Source organism: Zophobas morio, unplaced genomic scaffold (genome assembly GCF_036711695.1).
Source record: "Zophobas morio isolate AGI-343-1 ecotype UQ-CSIRO unplaced genomic scaffold, CSIRO_AGI_Zmor_V1 ptg000033l, whole genome shotgun sequence".
Lineage (NCBI taxonomy): Eukaryota > Metazoa > Arthropoda > Insecta > Coleoptera > Tenebrionidae > Zophobas > Zophobas morio.
In genome coordinates, this window is record NW_026972138.1 from 1,729,535 (window position 1) to 1,750,707 (window position 21,173).

At 25.1% G+C, this 21,173-nt stretch overlaps 1 protein-coding gene across 3 annotated transcripts in view; it reads right to left on the reverse strand.

The window, feature by feature from the left end:
* Positions 1-21,173, reverse strand: part of LOC135139703 (adipokinetic hormone/corazonin-related peptide receptor variant I-like) — a 243,025-nt gene that overhangs the window by 80,750 nt on the left and 141,102 nt on the right. For all 3 annotated transcript variants that reach the window (XM_064070006.1, XM_064070005.1, XM_064070007.1), the window contains exon 3: positions 20,950-21,154. In XM_064070006.1, coding sequence (XP_063926076.1) covers positions 20,950-21,154 — 205 coding nt within the window. The remainder of the gene's footprint in view (positions 1-20,949; positions 21,155-21,173) is intronic.

Below are 21,173 nucleotides of genomic sequence, written 5' to 3' on the forward strand. Positions count from 1 at the left end.
CAAATTTGTCGATTTTCTATTTCACGATTAATCGAGATTGCGATATTCTGAATTTTTTATTTTAGCTTCTGAATTTTTCGATTTACCAATTTTTCGTCATTTCAGTTTTGGCATTTTTCGAGTTCTCGATTTTTCAGTTTTTCGATTCTTCAATTTCTCTTTTATTTTTCAATGCTTCGATATTTCAGTTTTGCGATTTTGCAATATTTCGATTCTGCATTCTCGAAACTCAACTAAATACATTTTCTTGTAGATTTCGATCTCTAGAACTCAAATCCGGCTTCGGTTTTTTGATACCTGCAACCGTTTTTCCAGAATCGACCGTTGAAATTTCGAAATGATTGAAATTTTCAAAAATTCACATTTTGCAGCGATTTTTTCGAAAATGTTGCTTCGTGACCATCAACATGCTATATTTTTTCATAATTTTCAGACAACTTTTTTATAATTGAAATTTTTTAACGCTTCTTCAAATTTTCTTCTATTTTTGATTAATTGAGATTTTCAGAGTATTTATTGTTTTTCTTATTTTTAATTTGGAATTTTTCAATTTTTCAATTTGTAACTATTCGATTTTTGGCTTCTTATTAAATCTTCGATTTCTCAGTTACATATTCATTTTATCGGCTTTTCCATTTTTCATTTTTTGATTTTCAATTTTTAGTCATTTCAGCTTTGGAATTTTGGATTTTCGATTTTTCGGTTTTTTATTTTTCGACTTTCTAATTTTTAAATTTCAGAGTTTTAAGTTTTTCAATTACGATTTTTTTCAGCACAGGAAAATTTTGACTTCCACTATGTATCACCTAAATTGACGCAAGAATTTTGTTCGGCCACAAATTCATTACATTAAATTCTCGTGGAACTGCAATAAATCACACAAACATCTGAATCTGAAGCACACCATATATTCGCCGTCTCCGAACCCAGACCGTAATTTATTTCGCAGGAATGCCACCCAAACCTTTTATTTTTCCCCAAGTAAATACACGAACTACTAATAACGACGGTATCGTATAGCAAAAAGACTATTGTCGTTCCAGTTTATTAAACAATCGATCCGATGTCACGTAATTTACAACATAAAGGAAATCCGTTCGAGATGTTCTTTATTACATTAGCATTTCGCTTTGGCCGGGTTGATTTGTTTTTTTTGACTTCGTAAACACAAAAAAACAAAATCGTCAGAAATTATGGCACGGTCACGGTCACGACATAATTTCTCCAAATCTGATTACACGGCTTTTGTTTCCTAAACAACACCAAGCTCACTAGATATATATATATATATATATATATGTGCTACATGACAGATTAAATTAGACTGTTTCGTATCAAAAATTAGCGAGTTTAACAAACCTTTGTCAAGGAAACTCTGTCGAGATGTTTGTTGGAACAATATCTCCCTTATTACCGAAAATGTAAACATAAAGCGAAAATCGGCATAATGCTCTGTCAACACACATTGTTTATTAATAACGTTTTAAAACGACTACTCGTTCCATGGAGCCGGTTCGTCGCCTGAGAACTTGTTTGATCCACAGACCCGAGCGCGCTCAGGCCAATGTCGACTCTAAGCGTTCAGAATTTCTGCGGGAAATAGTTTCACATTTCACTTTTTCCACTTGATTTTGACATGCAACTGTTTTTTGTTTAACTAAAAATTACTTCTTTAATTGTGTTTGATACTAGTGGAAATGAAAAACAGAAATTGAAAAGTTCCCAAAACTGATAATGTTGAAAAAATTGAGAAATCGAAAAACCAAGATGGCAAAATTAAAAAATCGAAAATTAAAAAATAGAAATATTGAACAATTGAAAAATCGAGAATTCGAAAAATCTAAAATTCACTTGAAAAAATAAAAATAAAAAAAAATCGAAAAATTAAAAAAAAATTGGAAAATCGAAAATTTAAAAGTTGCAAAAATTGAAAAGATGAAATATAGAAGAACTGAAAACTCGAGAAATCGAAAAACCTAAAATTTTAGAATTGAAAAGTTAAAATATCGAAAAGTTGCGAGTTGAGAAATCGAAAAATCCAAAACTCAAAAAGTCGAAATACTAAATCCCAAAACTCAAATATCGAAAGACTGTAAAACTAAAAAAATCACAAAATTGAACAAATATCCGAATATTAGGAAATTAAAAAATTGAATAATTGAGAAATCGAAAAGTCGAAAAAGCAAAGTTGAAAAATTCCGAACTTAAAAAATCAAAAACTCGAAAAATCGAAAAATTGAAGAACTGAGGAAATGGAAGATCGAAACTTTGGGAAAATTCAGAATCGTCAAAATTTGAAAAATTAAAAAATATTGAAGAAATGAAAAATCGAAAAATTTAAAATTTAAAACTTTAAAAATTAAATATCATAAAATTAAAAAGTGGAGAAATCCAAAAAAAATTTACAAATCTAAATTTAAAAATGGAAAAACTGAAAAATCAACAAATCGAGACATCGAAAGTCGAAAATAAAAAAAAATTGAAAATTGAAAAATCGGATAATTCAAAAATCGAAAAATTAAAAAAAAACAATTGGAAAATGGAAAATTGAAATATTGCAAAAATTGAAAAAATTGAAATATAGAAAAACTGAAAACTCGAGAAATCGAAAAACCGAAAATTTTAGAATTGAAAGTTAAAATATCGAAAAGTTGGGAGTTGAGAAATCGAAGTTTAAAACAGTCGAAAAATTAAAAAATCCAAAGTTTAAAAAACGAAAAATTGAAAATCCACATAGTGAAAAGTCGAGAAATCGAAAAATCCAAAACTCAAAAAATCGAAAAGTCGAAATACTAAAAAATTACAAAACTCAAATATTGATAGATTGAAAAATTGAAAAACTGAACAAACATCCAAATATTGGGAAATTAAAAAATTGAATAATTGAGAAATCGAAAAGTCAAAAGAGCAAAGTTGAAAAATCGCGAACTTAAAAAATCTAAAAACTGAAAAATCAAAAACCTGAAAAATCGAAAAATTGAAGAACTGAAGAAATAGAAGATCGAAACTTTCGGAAAATTCAGAATCGTCAAAATTTGAAAAATGAAAAAATATTGAAGAAATGAAAAATCGAAAAATATAAAATTTAAAACTTGAAAAATTAAAATATCATAAAATTAAAAAATGGAGAAATCCAAAAAAAAATTCGCAAATCTAAATTTAAAAATGGAAAAACTGAAAAATCAACAAATCGAGACATCGAAAGTCGAAAATAAAAAAAAATTGAAAATTGAAAAATCGGATAATTCAAAAATCGAAACATCGAAAAATAAAAAAACAACTGGAAAATCGAAAATTTAAAAATTGCAAAAATTGAAAAATTGAAATATAGAAAAACTGAAAACTCGAGAAATCGAAAAACCTAAAATTTTAGATTTGAAAAGTTAAAATATCGAAAAGTTGAAAATCAAAGTACCAAACACTCGAAAAATTGAAAAATATAAAGTTTAAAAAACGAAAAATTGATAAGTCGATTTACTAAAAGTCCCAAAACTCAAATATCGAAAGAGTGAAAAATTGAAAAACTGAAAAATCACAAAATTGAACAAACATCCAAATATTGGGAAATTAAAAAAATTGAAAAATTGTGAAATCGAAAAGTCAAAAAAGCAAAGTTGAAAAATCGCGAAATTAAAAAAATCAAAAACCTGAAAAATCGAAATATTGAAGAACTGAAGAAATGGAAAATCGAAACTTTGGGAAAATTCAGAAGCGTTAAAATTTGAAAAATTAAAAAATATCGGATAATTTAAAAATCGAAACATCGAAAAACCGAAAAGTAAAACATCGAAAAACCGAAAAATCGAAACATCGGAAATTCAAAAGACCGAGAAATCGAGGAGTCGAATAGTTGAAAAATTTATAAATCGAAAAATTGAGAAACCAAAATAGGTCAAAATCGAAAAATCGAAAAGTTAAAAATGGAAAAATTGATAAATCCAGAGGTTGAACATTTAAAACATCGAAAGATCCGAATCTCGATCAATCGATATCTCAAAAAATTGAAAAATCGAAAATTCAAAAATTCAGAAAATTGAAAAATTGAAATAGATATAGAAGAACTGAAAACTCGAGAAATCGAAAAATCTAGAATTTGAAAAATTGAAAAAATAAAATATCAAACAGTTGAAAAATTGAGAAATCTAAAGTTTGAGAAACGAAAAACTGAAAATCCCGAAAATAAAAAAATGAAAAATTCAGAAGTCGAAAATCGATAAACTGAAAAATCAAAAACCTGAAAAATCGAAAAATTGAAGAACTGAAGAAATGGAAGATCGAAACTTTGGGAAAATTCAGAATCGTCAAAATTTGAAAAATTAAAACATATTGAAGAAATGAAAAATCGAAAAATTTAAAATTTAAAATTTTAAAAATTAAATATCATAAAATTAAAAAATGGAGAAATCCAAAAAAAATTCGCAAATCTAAATTTAAAAATGGAAAAACTGAAAAATCAACAAATCGAGATATCGAAAGTCGAAAAATAAAAAAAATTGAAAATTAAAACATCGGATAATTCAAAAATCGAAACATCGAAAAATAAAAAAAAACAATTGGAAAATTGAAAATTTAAAAATTGCAAAAATTGAAAAATTGAAATATAGAAAAACTGAAAACTCGAGAAATCGAAAAAGCTAAAATTTTAGAATTGAAAAGTTAAAATATCGAAAAGTTGAGAGTTGAAAAATCGAAGTTTAAAACAGTCGAAAAATTGAAAAAACTAAAGTTCAAAAAACGGAAAATTGAAAATCCACAAAGTTAAACGTCTAGAAATCGAAAAATCTAAAACTCGAAAAATCGAAAAGTCGAAACACTAAAAAATCCCACAACTCAAATATCGAAATATTGAAAAATTGAAAAACTGGAAAATCACAAAATTGAACAAATATCCAAATATTTGGAAATTAAAAAATTGAATAACTGGGAAATCGAAAAGTCAAAACAGCAAAGTTGAAAGGTCGCGAACTTAAAAAATCAAAAGACTGAAAAATCAAAAACCTGAAAAATCGAAAAATTGAAGAACTGAAGAAATGGAAGATCGAAACTTTGGGAACATTCAGAATCGTCAAAATTTGAAAAATTAAAAAACTGAAGAAATGAAAAATCGAAAAATCTAAAATTTAAAACTTGAAAAATTAAAATATCATAAAATTAAAAACAGGAGAAATCCGAAAAAAAATTGCAAATCTAAATTTAAAAATGGAAAAACTGAAAAATCAACAAATCGGGACATCGAAAGTCGAAAATTAAAAAAATTGAAAATTGGAAAATCGGATAATTCAAAAATCGAAACATCGAAAAATTAAAAGAAACAATTGGAAAATCAAAATTTAAAAATTGCAAAAATTGATAATATAGAAAAACTCAAAACTCGAGAAATCGAAAAATCTAAAATTTTAGAACTGAAAAGTTAAAATATCGAAAAGTTGAGAGTTGGAAAATCGAAATATAAAACAGTCGAAAAATTGAAAAATCCAAAGTTTGAAAAATGAAAAATTGAAAATCCACAAACATCGAAAGATTGAAAAATTGAAAAACTGAAAAATCACAAAATTGAACAAACATCCAAATATTGGGAAATTAAAAATTGAATAACTGAGAAATCGAAATGTCAAAAAAGCAAAGTTGCAAAATCACGAACTTAAAAAATCAAAAAACTGAGAAACCGAAAACCTGAAAAATCGAAAAGCAGAAGAACTGAGGAAATGGAAGATGGAAACTTTGAGAAAATTCAGAATCGTCAAAATTTGAAAAATTAAAAAATATTGAGGAAATGAAAAATGGAAAAATGTGAAATTTAAAACTTGAAAAATTAATATATGATAAAATTAAAAAATGGAGAAATCCAAAGAAAAATCGCAAATCTAAATTTAAAAATGGAAAAATCAACAAATCGAGACATCGAAAGTCGAAAATTAAAAAAAATTGAAAATTGGAAAGTCGGATAATTAAAAAATCGAAACATCGAAAAATAAAAAAAAACAATTGAAAAATCGAAAATTTAAAAATTGCAAAAATTGAAAAATTTAAATATAGAAAAACTGAAAATTCGAGAAATCGAAAAACCTAAAATTTTAGAATTGAAAAGTTAAAATATCGAAAAGTTGAGAGTTGGAAAATCGAAGTTTAAAACAGTCGAAAAATTAAAAAAAACAAAAGTTTAAAAAATGGAAAATTGAAAATCCACAAAGTTAAAAGTCTAGAAAGCGAAAAATCTAAAACTCGAAAAATCGAAAAGTCGAAACACTAAAAAATCCCACAACTCAAATATCGAAATATTGAAAAATTGAAAAACTGGAAAATCACAAAATTGAACAAATATCCAAATATTTGGAAATTAAAAAATTGAATAACTGGGAAATCGAAAAGTCAAAAAAGCAAAGTTGAAAAGTCGCGAACTTAAAAAATCAAAAGACTGAAAAATCAAAAACCTGAAAAATCGAAAAATTGAAGAACTGAAGAAATGGCAGATCGAAACTTTGGGAACACTCAGAGTCGTCAAAATTTGAAAAATTAAAAAATTGAAGAAATGAAAAATCGAAAAATCTAAAATTTAAAACTTGAAAAATTAAAATATCATAAAATTAAAAACTGGAGAAATTAAAAAAAAAATTGCAAATCTAAATTTAAAAATGGAAAAACTGAAAAATCAACAAATCGGGACATCGAAAGTCGAAAATTAAAAAAATTGAAAATTGGAAAGTCGGATAATTCAAAAATCGAAACATCAAAAAATTAAAAGAAACAATTGGAAAATCAAAACTTAAAAATTGCAAAAATTGATAATATAGAAAAACTCAAAACTCGAGAAATCGAAAAATCTAAAATTTTAGAACTGAAAAGTTAAAATATCGAAAAGTTGAGAGTTGGGAAATCGAAATATAAAACAGTCGAAAAATTGAAAAATCCAAAGTTTGAAAAATGAAAAATTGAAAATCCACAAACATCGAAAGATTGAAAAATTGAAAAACTGAAAAATCACAAAATTGAACAAACATCCAAATATTGGGAAATTAAAAATTGAATAACTGAGAAATCGAAATGTCAAAAAAGCAAAGTTGCAAAATCACGAACTTAAAAAATCAAAAAACTGAGAAACCGAAAACCTGAAAAATCGAAAAGCAGAAGAACTGAGGAAATGGAAGATCGAAACTTTGAGAAAATTCAGAATCGTCAAAATTTGAAAAATTAAAAAATATTGAGGAAATGAAAAATGGAAAAATGTGAAATTTAAAACTTGAAAAATTAATATATGATAAAATTAAAAAATGGAGAAATCCAAAGAAAAATCACAAATCTAAATTTAAAAATGGAAAAATCAACAAATCGAGACATCGAAAGTCGAAAATTAAAAAAAATTGAAAATTGGAAAGTCGGATAATTAAAAAATCGAAACATCGAAAAATAAAAAAAAACAATTGAAAAATCGAAAATTTAAAAATTGCAAAAATTGAAAAATTTAAATATAGAAAAACTGAAAATTCGAGAAATCGAAAAACCTAAAATTTTAGAATTGAAAAGTTAAAATATCGAAAAGTTGAGAGTTGGAAAATCGAAATATAAAACAGTCGAAAAATTGAAAAATCCAAAGTTTGAAAAATGAAAAATTGAAAATCCACAAATACCGAAAGATTGAAAAATTGAAAACTGAAAAATCACAAAATTGAACAAACATCCAAATATTGGGAAATTAAAAATTGAATAACTGAGAAATCGAAAAGTCAAAAAAGGAAAGTTGCAAAATCACGAACTTAAAAAATCAAAAACCTGAAAAATCGAAAAACTGAATAAATGGAAGATCGAAACTTTTGGAAAATTCATAATCGACAAAATTTGATAAATTAAAAAATCGAAACTCGAAAATAAAAAAAAATTTAAATTGAAAAATCGTATAATTCAAAAATCGAAACATCGAAAAGTAAAAAATCGAAAAACCGAAAAATGGAAACATCGGAAAATTCAAAAGACCGAGAAATCGAGGAGTCGAAAAGTAGAAAAGTTTATAAATCGAAAAATTGAGAAACCAAAATAGGCCAAAATCGAAAAATCGAAAAGTTTAAAATGGAAAAATTGATAAATCGAGAGATTGAACATTTAAAACATCGAAAGATCCGAATCTCGATTAATCGAGATCTCAAAAAATTGAAAAATTAAAAATTTAAAAATTCGGGAAATTGAAAAATTGAAATAGGTACAGAAGAACTGAAAACTCGAGAAATGGAAAATCTAGAATTTGAAAAATAGAAAATATAAAATATCAAACAGTTGAAAAATTGAGAAATCTAAAGTTTAAGAAACGAAAAACTGAAAATCCCGAAAATAAAAAATTGAAAAATTCAGAAGTCAAAAACCGAAAAGTCTAAGAATCGAAATACTGAAAAATCTCAAAACTGAAAGAAATATCCAAAAATCGGGCAATTAAAAAATTAGGGAAATTGAGAAATCGGAAAACGGAAAATTTAGCAACGTCAAAATTTGAAAAACTGAAAAATTGAAATTTTGAAGAACTGAAAAATCAAAAAATCGAGAAATCGAAAAATCTAAAATTTAAAAACATTAAACAATTAAAAATCGCAAAATTAAAGATTCGAGAAATCCAAACAACAAAAAATCAAAAAATAAAAATTTGAAAATCTAAAATTTAAAAATCGAAAAACTCAAAAATCGATAAATCGAGAAATCGAAACTCCAGAATTTAAACAATTGGAAAATTGGAAAATCGGATAACTGAAAAATCGAAACATCGAAAAATTGAAAAACTAGTACATCGAGAAATCGAAAAATCAGAGGATCGAGAAATCGAAGAGTCGAAAGCTGAGAACAGTCAAAAATTAAAAAATTGCTAAATCGAAACAACTGAATTCGATAAATCGAAAATTTCAAAATCCGGAAAATTGAAAACTGGAAATATAGAAGAACTGAAAACTCGAGAAATCGAAAAACCTATAATTTTAAAAATTGAAAAATTAAAACATCTAAAACTTGAAAAATTCAGAAATCGAAGTACAAAACAGTCGAAAAATTGAAAAATCTAAAGTTTAACGAAAAATTAAAAATCCAGGAGCGCAAAAGTCGAAATATTAAAAAATCCCAAAACTGAAAGAAATATCCAAAAAAGTGAGAAATTTAAAATCGAAAAATTGAAAAATCACAAACCTGAACGAAAAATTGAAAAATTGAAGAAGTGAAAAATGGAAACTCTTTGAAGTCGAGAAATGAGAAAATAAAAACAGATTTTTAGAAATTGGAAAACTGAAAATTTAGAACGTCAAAATTTGAAAAATGGAAAAATTGGAAAAGCCCAAAATTGAAATGTTGAAAAATAGCACAAACACAAACTTATCAAACCCAACACAAATACGCGATTTTTAACTTGCTGCTACGTCAAGTGAAAAACATAATTATATTTGTTAAGTCGATCCTCGTTACGGGCTAAATGATGACAAAACCGCCCACGCAACTGTCGCTACTGTTAACTCAACACAAATTAATTCGAAGCGCGACTTTACACAAACTTAAAGTGTACAAATACCGTAATCGACTTAATTATCCTTACTTTCGAGTTCACGATAACAACATAAGTCCACACCGTCAAAACATTTATTTATTCAGAACCGAAAGCCCACCCAGATAAGTTTAAATGAAAAGTTTAAATTAAATAAGACGAGGAGCTAGATTACAATCCGGGAGTTTAAAATATCGTTGTTTTTTCTCGAAATTGGAACACTTTCATTTTCGAGATAAGCTAAAGTAAATACGCTAAGCAAATGGTTATTGACGTTCCAGAATCCCCGTTTCGTCTCCCTACAATAAAAAATTCCCAAAGATCAATCAATTTCGTTGATTTAAATCAAATTTCGCCTTAAAGCCGTCGTCTTGCAACGATTTCATTTTCGTCGATCAAATCCGCCGACTCACTACATAAATCTAATGAAAGAGCACCAAAAAAAATGTAAATTTGTTTTGTCGAGACGACGTTTTAGTGTCTAAATCAGAGTTTTCGGTCGATGGGTTTTCGGTATATTGCAAAGACGTTCATTTTCACTTCAAGTGGAAGCGTATGTACATCTCGTACCACAAGAAGCGAGCTTGTGGGAGATTTATTTTATCCGTTTTTCAGTGGCTCGACAGTGATGTAAGGGCTGCTTATCTTTTACCAGAAAATGGAAAGTAGTGGATCCTTGGTTCCTTTATTAGGAAAACCGGAATTTATTCGGCCGGGGTGCGCATTTTTGATGCCTAAATATGTGAATACAATCAAAAGAACTGGTTTTTTGTCCAAAATCCGAGTCTCTGTAATTCGGAGGGTCTTTGATCAGTTCGCAGAAACACAAATTGCGTAACTGTTTTGGATTAGAACACCTAATGTTAATACCTAACAAGGCCTTGTGTGGGTGTGATAAACCTGGGGTGAATTTGCTGTATCAATATCCCTGAAACTTTCCATTCAGAGTTTAACTCGATTTTGACCTATTCAAATGGAGATAAAGTTTCTCGTTTGTCTGGAAGGACACCGAAATTTATGAAGGTAGACGGATTAGAAAAATTTGTATAAGTAAGCGTAATGGAAACGTGAGGCAATCTGTGTGCACCGATCGATTTTATTCAATATTCCACTCTCTGGTCGTTTTCATTCAAATGTATTCTGGAATTCTCGATAGGAGGGATGAATCTATAATTGTTCTCTAATTTCCATGGTTTCCTTACTCTGAATAATGACTGTCAATGTAATAAGTATGACAATAATTACGTTGAAATACGTGCTAGTTTTTTAAATATTGTAAAGGACGGAAAATTGGGTGATAAAAATATCAAAAATCGTGAACTGTTGAGTAGCTTTAATGTGATTTTAACGAGTTTCTTCAGTGTACTCCAGAAGGAAAAAAATGCATTAGAAAAATTGTAAAATTTACTTTTGCGATCTTTTATTCACCTTTTTTTTCTTAATATGCGTAGTCTTTTTTTCACAACAAGTAATTTAAATCATGTTTAAAATGGTAAATATTTGTTAGGGAATATGGATTTTGGAATTACACTCCGCCCCTAGGTCTGACAACGAATGAAAATCAGAATTGAGATCGGGACCGATGTAGGTGGGGCTTAATCTTTGGCTTTTTGTTTTATTTAATACATATAGTTTTACATAGTTTAAGCTCCGCCCCTCTCATCACAATTGAGAAAGACCGGGTGGGCGGGGTCATTTTTTTATCTTTTTTTTTTAATATACCTAGTACTTCTTCACAACAAGAAATTTAAAACATCTTTATAATGTTAAATATCTATAGGGAAATATTGATTTTACAGTTACGCCCCTTGATCTGACAACGAATGAAAATTCATAGCAATTAAAGTCAGGGCGGTTATAGGTGGGGCTTAATTTTTGTCAATTACTTGTAAAACAATGAGGATTTTGCAGTTAAGCTCCGTTCCCTTGGCTCACGACAAATAAAAAAAAATCATCACAATCGAGAAAGGGCGGGTGGGCGGGGCTAACTTTTTATCTTTTTTTTTAAATACGTAGTATTTTTTTACAATAAGAAACTTAAAATATCTTTAAATTGTTAAATTTTTATAGAGAAATACGGATTTCGCAGTTACACTCCGCCCCTTGATCTGACAACGAATAAAAATTCATCACAATTCAGATCTGGGCGGTTATAGGTGGGGCTTAATTTTTGGCTCACGACAAATAAAAAAAATCACCGAGACTCAAGGTCAAGTTTAAAATACATTTATTCAAGCTGTTGGTTATACTTTGTTATTTAAGATATTTCATGTACATGGGGGGTTTAAGGTCTTTTAGAGACTTAAAACATCTTTAAAATGGTAATTTTTTAAATAAAATTTGAAACAAGTGTGTACCATAGACACTTTTTACACCCTATTTTTTTTTTATGTTAGTCTACAATCGAGAAATTTGGAAACTCGGACAATCTAAACATTCTAGAAGTGAAATATTGAAGAATTGAAAAGTGAAAAATCGAAAAACTGGAAAATCAAATAACTGAAAAATCAAATAATTAAAATTGAAAATTATTTCTTAAAAACCGATAACTTGAAAAATCGGAAAAAAATGTAAAATTGAGAAATCAAAAACTTGCAAAATTATGAAAATGGAAAACTGGATAATTATAAAATTGAAAATTCATAAACTTAAACGGTGAAAATCGGAATTTTAAAAAATTAAATATCGGAAAATTGGAAAATCTAAACAATGAAATTGGGATAGTTAAAAATTAACAATGGAATCATTTAAAAAACGATAAATTTTAAAAACGAAGAATTCAAAAATTGGAAAATTGGATAATTGTGAAAATGAAAAATTGCGAAAACATAAAACTGAAAATCGAAAAATTTAATTTTTTTTATGCCAAGTTATGAAAATGAAAAATCAAAATCTTGAAAAATTGAAAGTGGAAATTTTGAAAAATTAAAAATCAAAAAATTGGAAAATCACAATTACAAAAATAAAAAAATTTAAAAAAGAAAGAATTATAGAATTGAAAATTGATTAATTGACAGTGTAATTGAAAAATCCAATAACTTTAAAACGAAAAATTCAAAAATTCGAAAAATTGAAAAGAGAAATATTGAAAAATCTAAAATCAAAATATTGGAAAATCGAAACAATGAATTTCGGGTAATTAAAAAATCAAAAATTAAATGATCTCAAAAATGAAAAATTAAAAAAAAAAGAATTACGAAATTAAAAATTGATTAACTATAACCCAAATAATCGAGATATCCAAAAATCGTACAAATGTAAAACCGAAAAATCTGAAAAATTGTTAAATTGTAAAATAGTATAACTGAAAAATCAAAAACTTGAAAAATTGAAATTGAAATTTTGAAAAATTAAAAATGAAAAAATTGAAAAATCGAACTGAAAAATGAAAAATCGAAAAGTTGAAAAATTAAAGCATTCCGAAATCGAAAAATTGTAAAATCATAAAATTGAAAAATACGATATTTTAAAATAGAAAAATTCTAAAATAATTAAACTGAGAAAATTTTCGACAATTAAAAATAAAAAAATTAAACTTGTAAAATTACAAAATAGAAAAACTTGTAAATTTATTAAACTGTAAAAATGAAAAATTGCAAAATTATTGAATTGAGAAAATGAACAACTGGAAAATAAATAATCGAAAAATTGAAAAATCGAAGGATTCCAAAATCGAAAATTGAAAAATCAAGAAATTAAAAAATCTGATAATTGAAAAAATAAAAATTGAAAAACTGATCCACTAAAAACTAGAAAATTGAGAAATCGAAAAAGTGTAACAATATGAAACTGAAAAATCCAAAAAGTAAATCAAAAACTTGAAAAGCTGAAATTCGGAATTTTAAAAAATTAAAATTCTGAAAATTGAAAATCGAAACAACGAATTTGGGATAGTTGAAAAATCAAAAATTGATAAATTTTAAAAATGAAGAATTAAAAAATGGAAAATTGAAAAATTGATCATTAAAAAACGGAGAATTAAGAAGTCAAAAAATTACAAATCACAAAATTGAAAAAGTGGATAATTGTGAAATCAAGAAAACTGTAAAACTGATAAATTGCTAAAATATAAAGTTGAAAATCGAAAAATTTTAAAACTGTGAAACAGAAAAATTACAAAATTTAAAAAGCAAAAAACTGGAAAATTATGAAATTGAAAAATCAAAAGCTTGAAAAATTGAAAGTAAATATTTTGCCAAACCAAAAATTTGGAAAATCAACATTTATTAATCACAAAAATGAAAAATTTTAAAAAGAAAGAATTATAGAATACCTAGCTGACTCCTGTCTAGATATTTAATCCGTTTTTCTGTACAAACTGTTTGGTTAGTTTTATTTTCTTGTAAATCTAAGGTTAAGTGGAATAGCCTATGGCTAGACTTCGCCTATTATTATTTAATAAAGTCCTATTATTATTATTATTATTATTATTATTATTATAGAATTGAAAATTGAGTAATTAAAGTCTAAATAATCGACATCCAAAAATTGTGAATATGTAAAATTAAAAAATCAGAAAAGTGTAAAATCGAGAAATCGAGAAATTAAAAAATGTGATAATGGAAAATCTGATGCATTAAAATCCAGACAATTGTGAAATCGAAAAATCATAAAACCGAAAAATTGGAAAACCTTTTAGAATTACAAATGGAATAATTTTAAAGTCGAAAAATTGAAAAATCAGCTAACCAAGACAGAAAAATTATAAAATTGAAAAATCAAAACCTGAAAAGTTGAAATTCGGAATTTTAAAAATTAAAAGTTCTGAAAATTGGAAAATCTAAGCAATGAAATTGGGATAATTGAAAAAGCAAAAATGGAATCATTTAAAAAACGAGAAATTTTAAAAACGCATATATAAAAATGGAAAACTGTAAAATTCATCATTAGAAAACGGCGAATTAAGAAGTCAAACAATTACAAATCACAAAATTGAAAAATGGGATAATTGTGAAATCGAGAAAACTGTAAAACTTAAAAATTGCGAAAATATAAAATTGAAAATCGAAGAATTTTAAAACTGTGAAATAGAAAAATTATAAATTTTAAAAAGCGAAAAATTGCAAAATTATGCAAAAGCTTGAAAAATTATAGAAATTTTGAAAATTAAAAATCCAAAATTTGGAAAATCAAAATTGAATAACTACAAAAGTGAAACATATTTTAAGAATTGAAAATTGATTCATTAAAACCCAACTAATTGACATCTAAAAATTGTAAAAATGTAAAATTAAAACCAAAAATTGTAAGATATTTAAATTGAAAAATCAAAAACTTCAAAAATTAAAATTAAAATTTTGAACAATTAAAAAAAATAATAAAAATCGTAGAATTAGAAAATAAAAAAACTTGAAAATTTATTAAAATGTCAAAATGAAATATTGCAAAATTATTGAATTGAGAAAACGAACAACTGAAAGATAACAAATCCCAAAATTGAAAATCGAAGGATTCCAAAGTCGAAAAATTGAAAAATCAAGAAATTAAAAAATTTGAAAATTGTAAAATCGAGTAATCATAAAACTGAAAAATTGCAAAAACCTAGAATTACAAATCGAATAATTTAAAATTCATCACAATTGAAATATGGACGGTTATAGGTGGGGCTTAATTTTTGGCTCACGACAAATAAAAAAATCACAGAGACTCAAGTTTAAAATACATTTATTCAAGCAATATCTTTAAAATGGTCATTTTTTAAGGAAAATTTGAAACAAGTGTAGACTATAGACAGTTTTTACACCCTATTTTTTTTATATTAGTCTACAATCGAGAAATTGGGAAACTCGGACAATCTAAAAATTTTATAAGTGAAATATCGAAGAATTGAAAAGTGAAAAATCGAAAAAGTGGAAAATCTGATAAATGAAAAATCAAAAATATAAAAAAGAAAATTGGATAATTACAAAATCGAAAAATCAAAAACTTAGAAAGGTAAAAATCGGAACATTGAAAATCGAAACAATGAAATTGGGATAATACAAAAATCAAAATTGGAATAATTACGTAAAGGAGGAATTTTACAAATGAAGAATTATAAAATTGAGAAACTGATCATTAAAATCCGGAGAATTAAGAAGTCACAAAATTACAAATTATAAAATTGAAAAAGTGGATAATAGTGAAATCGAAAAAAACTGTAAAATTTCTAAAACATAAAATTGAAAATCCAAAAATTTTAAAACTATGAAACAGAAAAATTACAAAATTTAAAAAGCGAAAAACTGCAAAGTTATTAAATTGAAAAATCAAAGTCTAGAAAAATTGAAAGCAGAAATTTTGAAAAATTAAAAATCAAAAAATTGGAAAATAAAAATTGCAAAAATAAAAAAATTACAAAAGAAAGAATTATAGAATTGAAAATTGATTAATTGATAAAAAACGGATAACTTTAAAACGAAAAATTAAAAAATTATTAAACTGAAAAGTCAAAAACTTAAAAAATTAAAAAAAATAAAAATTACAAAATAGAAAACTGAAAAATCAAAAACTCGAAAAATTGAAAACAGAACTTTTGAAAAATCAAAAATCAAAATATTGGAAAATCGAAACAATGAAATTCGGATAATTAAAAAATCAAAAATTAAATAATCTAAAAAATCGCAGAACTATGAGATTAAAAATTGATTAACCATAACCAAAATAATGGAGACATCCAAAAATTGTAGAAATGTGAAATCAAAAGTCAGAAAAATTGTAAAATTCTAAAATAAGTAAACTGAAAAATCAAAAACTTGAAAAATTAAAATTTCAATTTCGAAGAATTAAAAATAAAAAAAATGAAACATTGTAAAATTATAAAATCGAAAAATCGAAGCATTCCGAAATCCGAAAATTCTAAAATAATTAAACTGAAAATTCAAAAACTTGAAAAATTGTAAAATTACAAAACTGGAAATTAAAAACTCAAAAAATTGAAAAATCGAAGGATTCCAAAATCTAAAAAATTGAAAAATCAAGAAATTAAAAATTGAAAAACTGATTCATTAAAAATTAAAAAAAAACGAAAAAGTGAAAAATATGAAACTAAAAAATCAAAACCTTGAAAAGTTCAGAAAATCGGAATTTAAAAAAAATTAAAAATCAGGAAATTGGAAAATATAAACAATGAAATCGGGATAATTGAAAAATCAAAAATGGAATAATTTAAAAAACGAGAAATTTAAAAAATGAAGAAATATAAAATTGAAAATTGAAAAACTGATCATTAAAAACCGGGCAATTAAGAAGTCAAAAATGAACAAATTACAAAATTGAAAAATTGGATAATTGTGAAATCGAAAAAACTGTAAAACTGAAAAATTACAAAATTTAAAAAGCGAAAAACTGCAAAATTATGCAAAAGCTTGAAAAATTGAAAGCAGAAATTTTGAAAATTAAAAATCGAAGTTGAATAATTACAAAAATGAAAATGTTTAAAAAAGTGAGAATTATAAAATTGAAAATTGATTCATTAAAACCCAACTAATTGACATCCAAAAATTGTGAAAATGTAAAATTAGAACGAAAAACTGTAATAAGATAATTGAATTGAAAAATCAAAAACTTGAAAAATTGAAATTGAATTTTGAACAATTAAAAAAATAATATAAAAATTGTGGAATTACATAACAGAAAAACTTGAAAATTTATTAAAGTGTAAAAACGAACAACTGGAAAATAAAAAATCGAAAAATCGAGGGATTCTAAAATTGAAAAATCAAGAAAATCAAAAATCTGATAATTGAAAAATTAAACATTGAAAAACTGATTCATTAAAAACTAAAAGAAATCGAAAAAGTGTAAAAATATGAAACTGAAAAATCAAAAACTTGAAAAGCTGAAATCGGAATTTAAAAAAAAATTAAAATCAAAAAATTGGAAAATCGAAGCAATGAAATTGGGATAATTGATCATTAAAAACCGGACAATTAAGAAGTCAAAAAAGTACAAATTACAAAAAAAATTGTACAACCGAAAAATTGCGAAAACAGTAGATTGAAAATCGAAAAATTTTAAAACTGAAAAAGAAAAATTACAAAATTTAAAAGGCGAAAAACTGCAAAATTGTGACATTTATAAAATTGGAAGTAGAGATTTTGAAAAATTAAAATCCAGAAACGGGAAAATCAAAATTGATAATTACGAAAATGAAAAACTCTAAAAAGAAAGAATTACAGAATTGAAAATTGATTATTTAATTGACATCCAAAAATTGTAAAAATGTAAAATTAAAAAATCAGAGAAGCGTAAAATATAACTATAAAACGAAAAATCCTAAAATAATGAAACTGAAAAATCAAAAACTTGAAAAATTAAAATTGCAATTTTGAACAATTAAAAGTAGAAAAAATAAAAATTGCAAATTACAAAATGAAAATTTGGAAAATGGTGAAATCGAAAAGTCATAAAACCTAAAAATTGCAAAAACCTAGAATTATAAATCGAATAATTTTAAAGTCGAAAAATTGAAAAATCAGATACTCGTAATTCTAAACAGAAAATTACAAAATTTAAAAATAGAAAAATTGCAATACGAGTTTTATGAACTGAAAAATCAAAAACTTGGAAAGAGAAGTTTTATAAGTGAAATATCGAAGAACTGAAAAATGAAAAATTGAAAAACTCGAAAATCTGATAATTAAAAAATCAAAATTGAAAATTGATTCTTAAAAACCGAATATTTGAAAAATCAAAAACCTGCAAAATTACAAAATTGAATGATACAATCGAAAAATTGAAAAATGAGATAATTAAAACAGAAAAATTATAAAATTGAAAAACCAAAAGCTTAAAAAGGTGAAAATCGGAACTTAAAAGAATTAAAAATCGGAACATTGGAAAATCGAAACAATTAAACTGGGATAATTGAAAAATCAAAAATGGAATAATTTAAAAAACGATACATTTTAAAAAAGAGGAATTATAAAATTGAAAACTGAAAAATGATAATTAAAAATCGGACAATCAAGAAGTCAAAAAATTACAAAAAAGCAAATCAAAAACTTCAAAAGTTGAAAGTCGGAATTTTAAAAAATTAAAATTCAGAAAATTGGAAAATCGAAACAACGAATTTAGGATAGTTGAAAAATCAAAAATTGATAAATTTTAAAAATGAGGAATTAAGAAATGGAAAATTGAAAAATTGATCATTAAAAAACGGGGAATTAAGAAGTCAAAAAATTACAAATCACAAAATCGAAAAATTGGATAATTGTGAAATCAAGAAAACTGTAAAACTGAAAAATTGCTAAAATATAAAACTGAAAATAAAAATTTTAAAACTGTGAAACAGAAAAATTGCAAAATTTAAAAAGCAAAAACCTGGAAAATCAAAAGCTTGAAAAATTGAAAGTAGAAATTTTGAAAAACCAAAAATTTGGAAAATCTAAATTTATTAATCACAAAAATGAAAAATTTTAAAAAGAAGGAATTATAGAAGTGAAATTTGATTAACTAAAGTCTAAATAATTGACATCCAAAAATTGTAAAAATGTAAAATCGAAAAGTTGAGAAATCGATAATTATATGATGATTGAATATCTGATGCATTAAAAACAGACAACTGTGAAATCGAAAAATCATAAAACCGAAAAATTGGAAAATCAGCTAACTAAAATTGAAAAATCAAAAACTTGAAAAGTTGAAATTCGGAATTTTAAAAAATTAAATGGAATCATTTAAAAAACGAGAAATTTTAAAAATGAAGATATAAAACTGTGAAATTCATCATTAGAAAACGGCGAATTAGGAAGTCAAAAAATTACAAATCGCAAAATTGAAAAATGTGGTATTTATGAAATCGAGAAAGCTGTAAAACTGAAAAATTGCGAAAATATATAATTGAAAATCGAGGAAGTTTAAAACTGTGAAATAGAAAAATTAGAAAATTTAAAAAGCAAAAAATTGCAAAATTATTGCAAAAGCTTGAAAAATTTAAAGTCGAAATTTTAGAATTAAAAATCAAAATTGAATAATTATTACAAAAATGAAAAATTTTTAAAAAGAAAGAATTATTGTATTGAAAACTGATTCTTTAAAACCCAACTAATTGACATCCAAAAATTGTGAAAATGTAAAATTAGAATAAGATAATTAAATTGAAAAATCGAAAAAATTGAAATTAAAATTTTGAACAATTAAAAAACGTAATATAAAAATTGCAGAATTACGTAATAGAAAAGTGCAAAAATGAAAAACTGCAAAATTATTAAATTGACAAAACGAACAACTGGAAAATAAAAAATCGAAAAATTGAAAAATCGAGGGATTCCAAAATCAAAAAATTGAAAAAATGGATTTATTAAAAACTAGAAGAAATCAAAAAAGTGTAAAAATATGAAACTGAAAAATCAAAAACTTGAAAAGTTAAAATGGAAATTTTAAAAAATTAAAATCGGAAAATCGAAGCCATGAAATTGGGATAATTGAAAAATCAAAAACGGAATAATTTAAAAAAGGAGAAATTAAAAAATGAAAAAATATAAAATTGAAAACTGAAAAATGGATTATTAAAACCAATTAAGAAGTCAAAAAAGTACAAATTACAAAATTGGAATTGCGAAAACACGAAATTGAAAATCCAAAAATTTTAAAACTGAAACAGAAAAATTACAAAATTTAAAAAGCGAAATACTGCAAAATTATGAAATTGAAAAATTGGAAGTGGAAACTTTGAAAAATTAAAATCCAGGAACTGGAAAATCAAAATTGATAATTACGAAAATAAAAATTTCCAAAAAGAAAGAATTATAGAATTGAAAATTGACTATTTAATTGACATCCAAAAATTGTAAAAATGTAAAATTAAAAGATCAGAGAAGCGTAAAATCTAAAAATTGAAAAATCGTACGATTATAAAACGAAACATTCTAAAATAATGAACCTGAAAAATCAAAAACTTGAAAAATTAAAATTGAAATTTTGAACAATTAAAAGTAGAAAAAATAAAAACTGTGAAATTATAAAACTGAAAAACTTAAAAATTTATTAAACTGAAAAATCAAAAACTTGCAAATTACAAAATTTAAAAATAGAAAAATGGCAATACGAGTATTATGAACTGAAAAATCAAAAACTTGAAAAATTGGAAAGAGAAATTTTGGAAAATTAAAAATCAAAATATTGGAAAATCGGAACAATGAAATTCGGATAATTGAAACATCAAAAATTGAATGATCTCAAAAATCAAAATTAAAAAAAAAGGAATTACGAGTTTAAAAATTGACTGACTATAACCCAAAATTTTCTGACGAAAATTTAGAAAAATATCCAATTAGTTATGCAAATTTCGTCGAAGATTAGGATCGCTGAATATGTAAAATAATAAAATAAATATGTATATCTCACAAAAAACGTACATGTGTAAAATTGCCTAAATCCCCTGTTTTTATTGCCTATTTTAGGGCCTATTTAACATTTTTTAGCCTAAAATCCGCTCTTTACATGACTCCCCTTCTACTCACCCCTCGTTTCCTGCGAGTTCTTCGAAATCTCGCACATGATGGCCGTGTAGGCGACAATGATGACGAACAACGGGATGAAGTACATACACATGACACACATTAAGTTGTAGGCGATCTCTTGAGACGTCGACGTGAAGAACCCGAACGAGACGCATTGTACGTAGTTGGGGAACGAAGGATGCGCTCGTACTCGAAACACAAAGATCTGGAACGAACGAGACCCT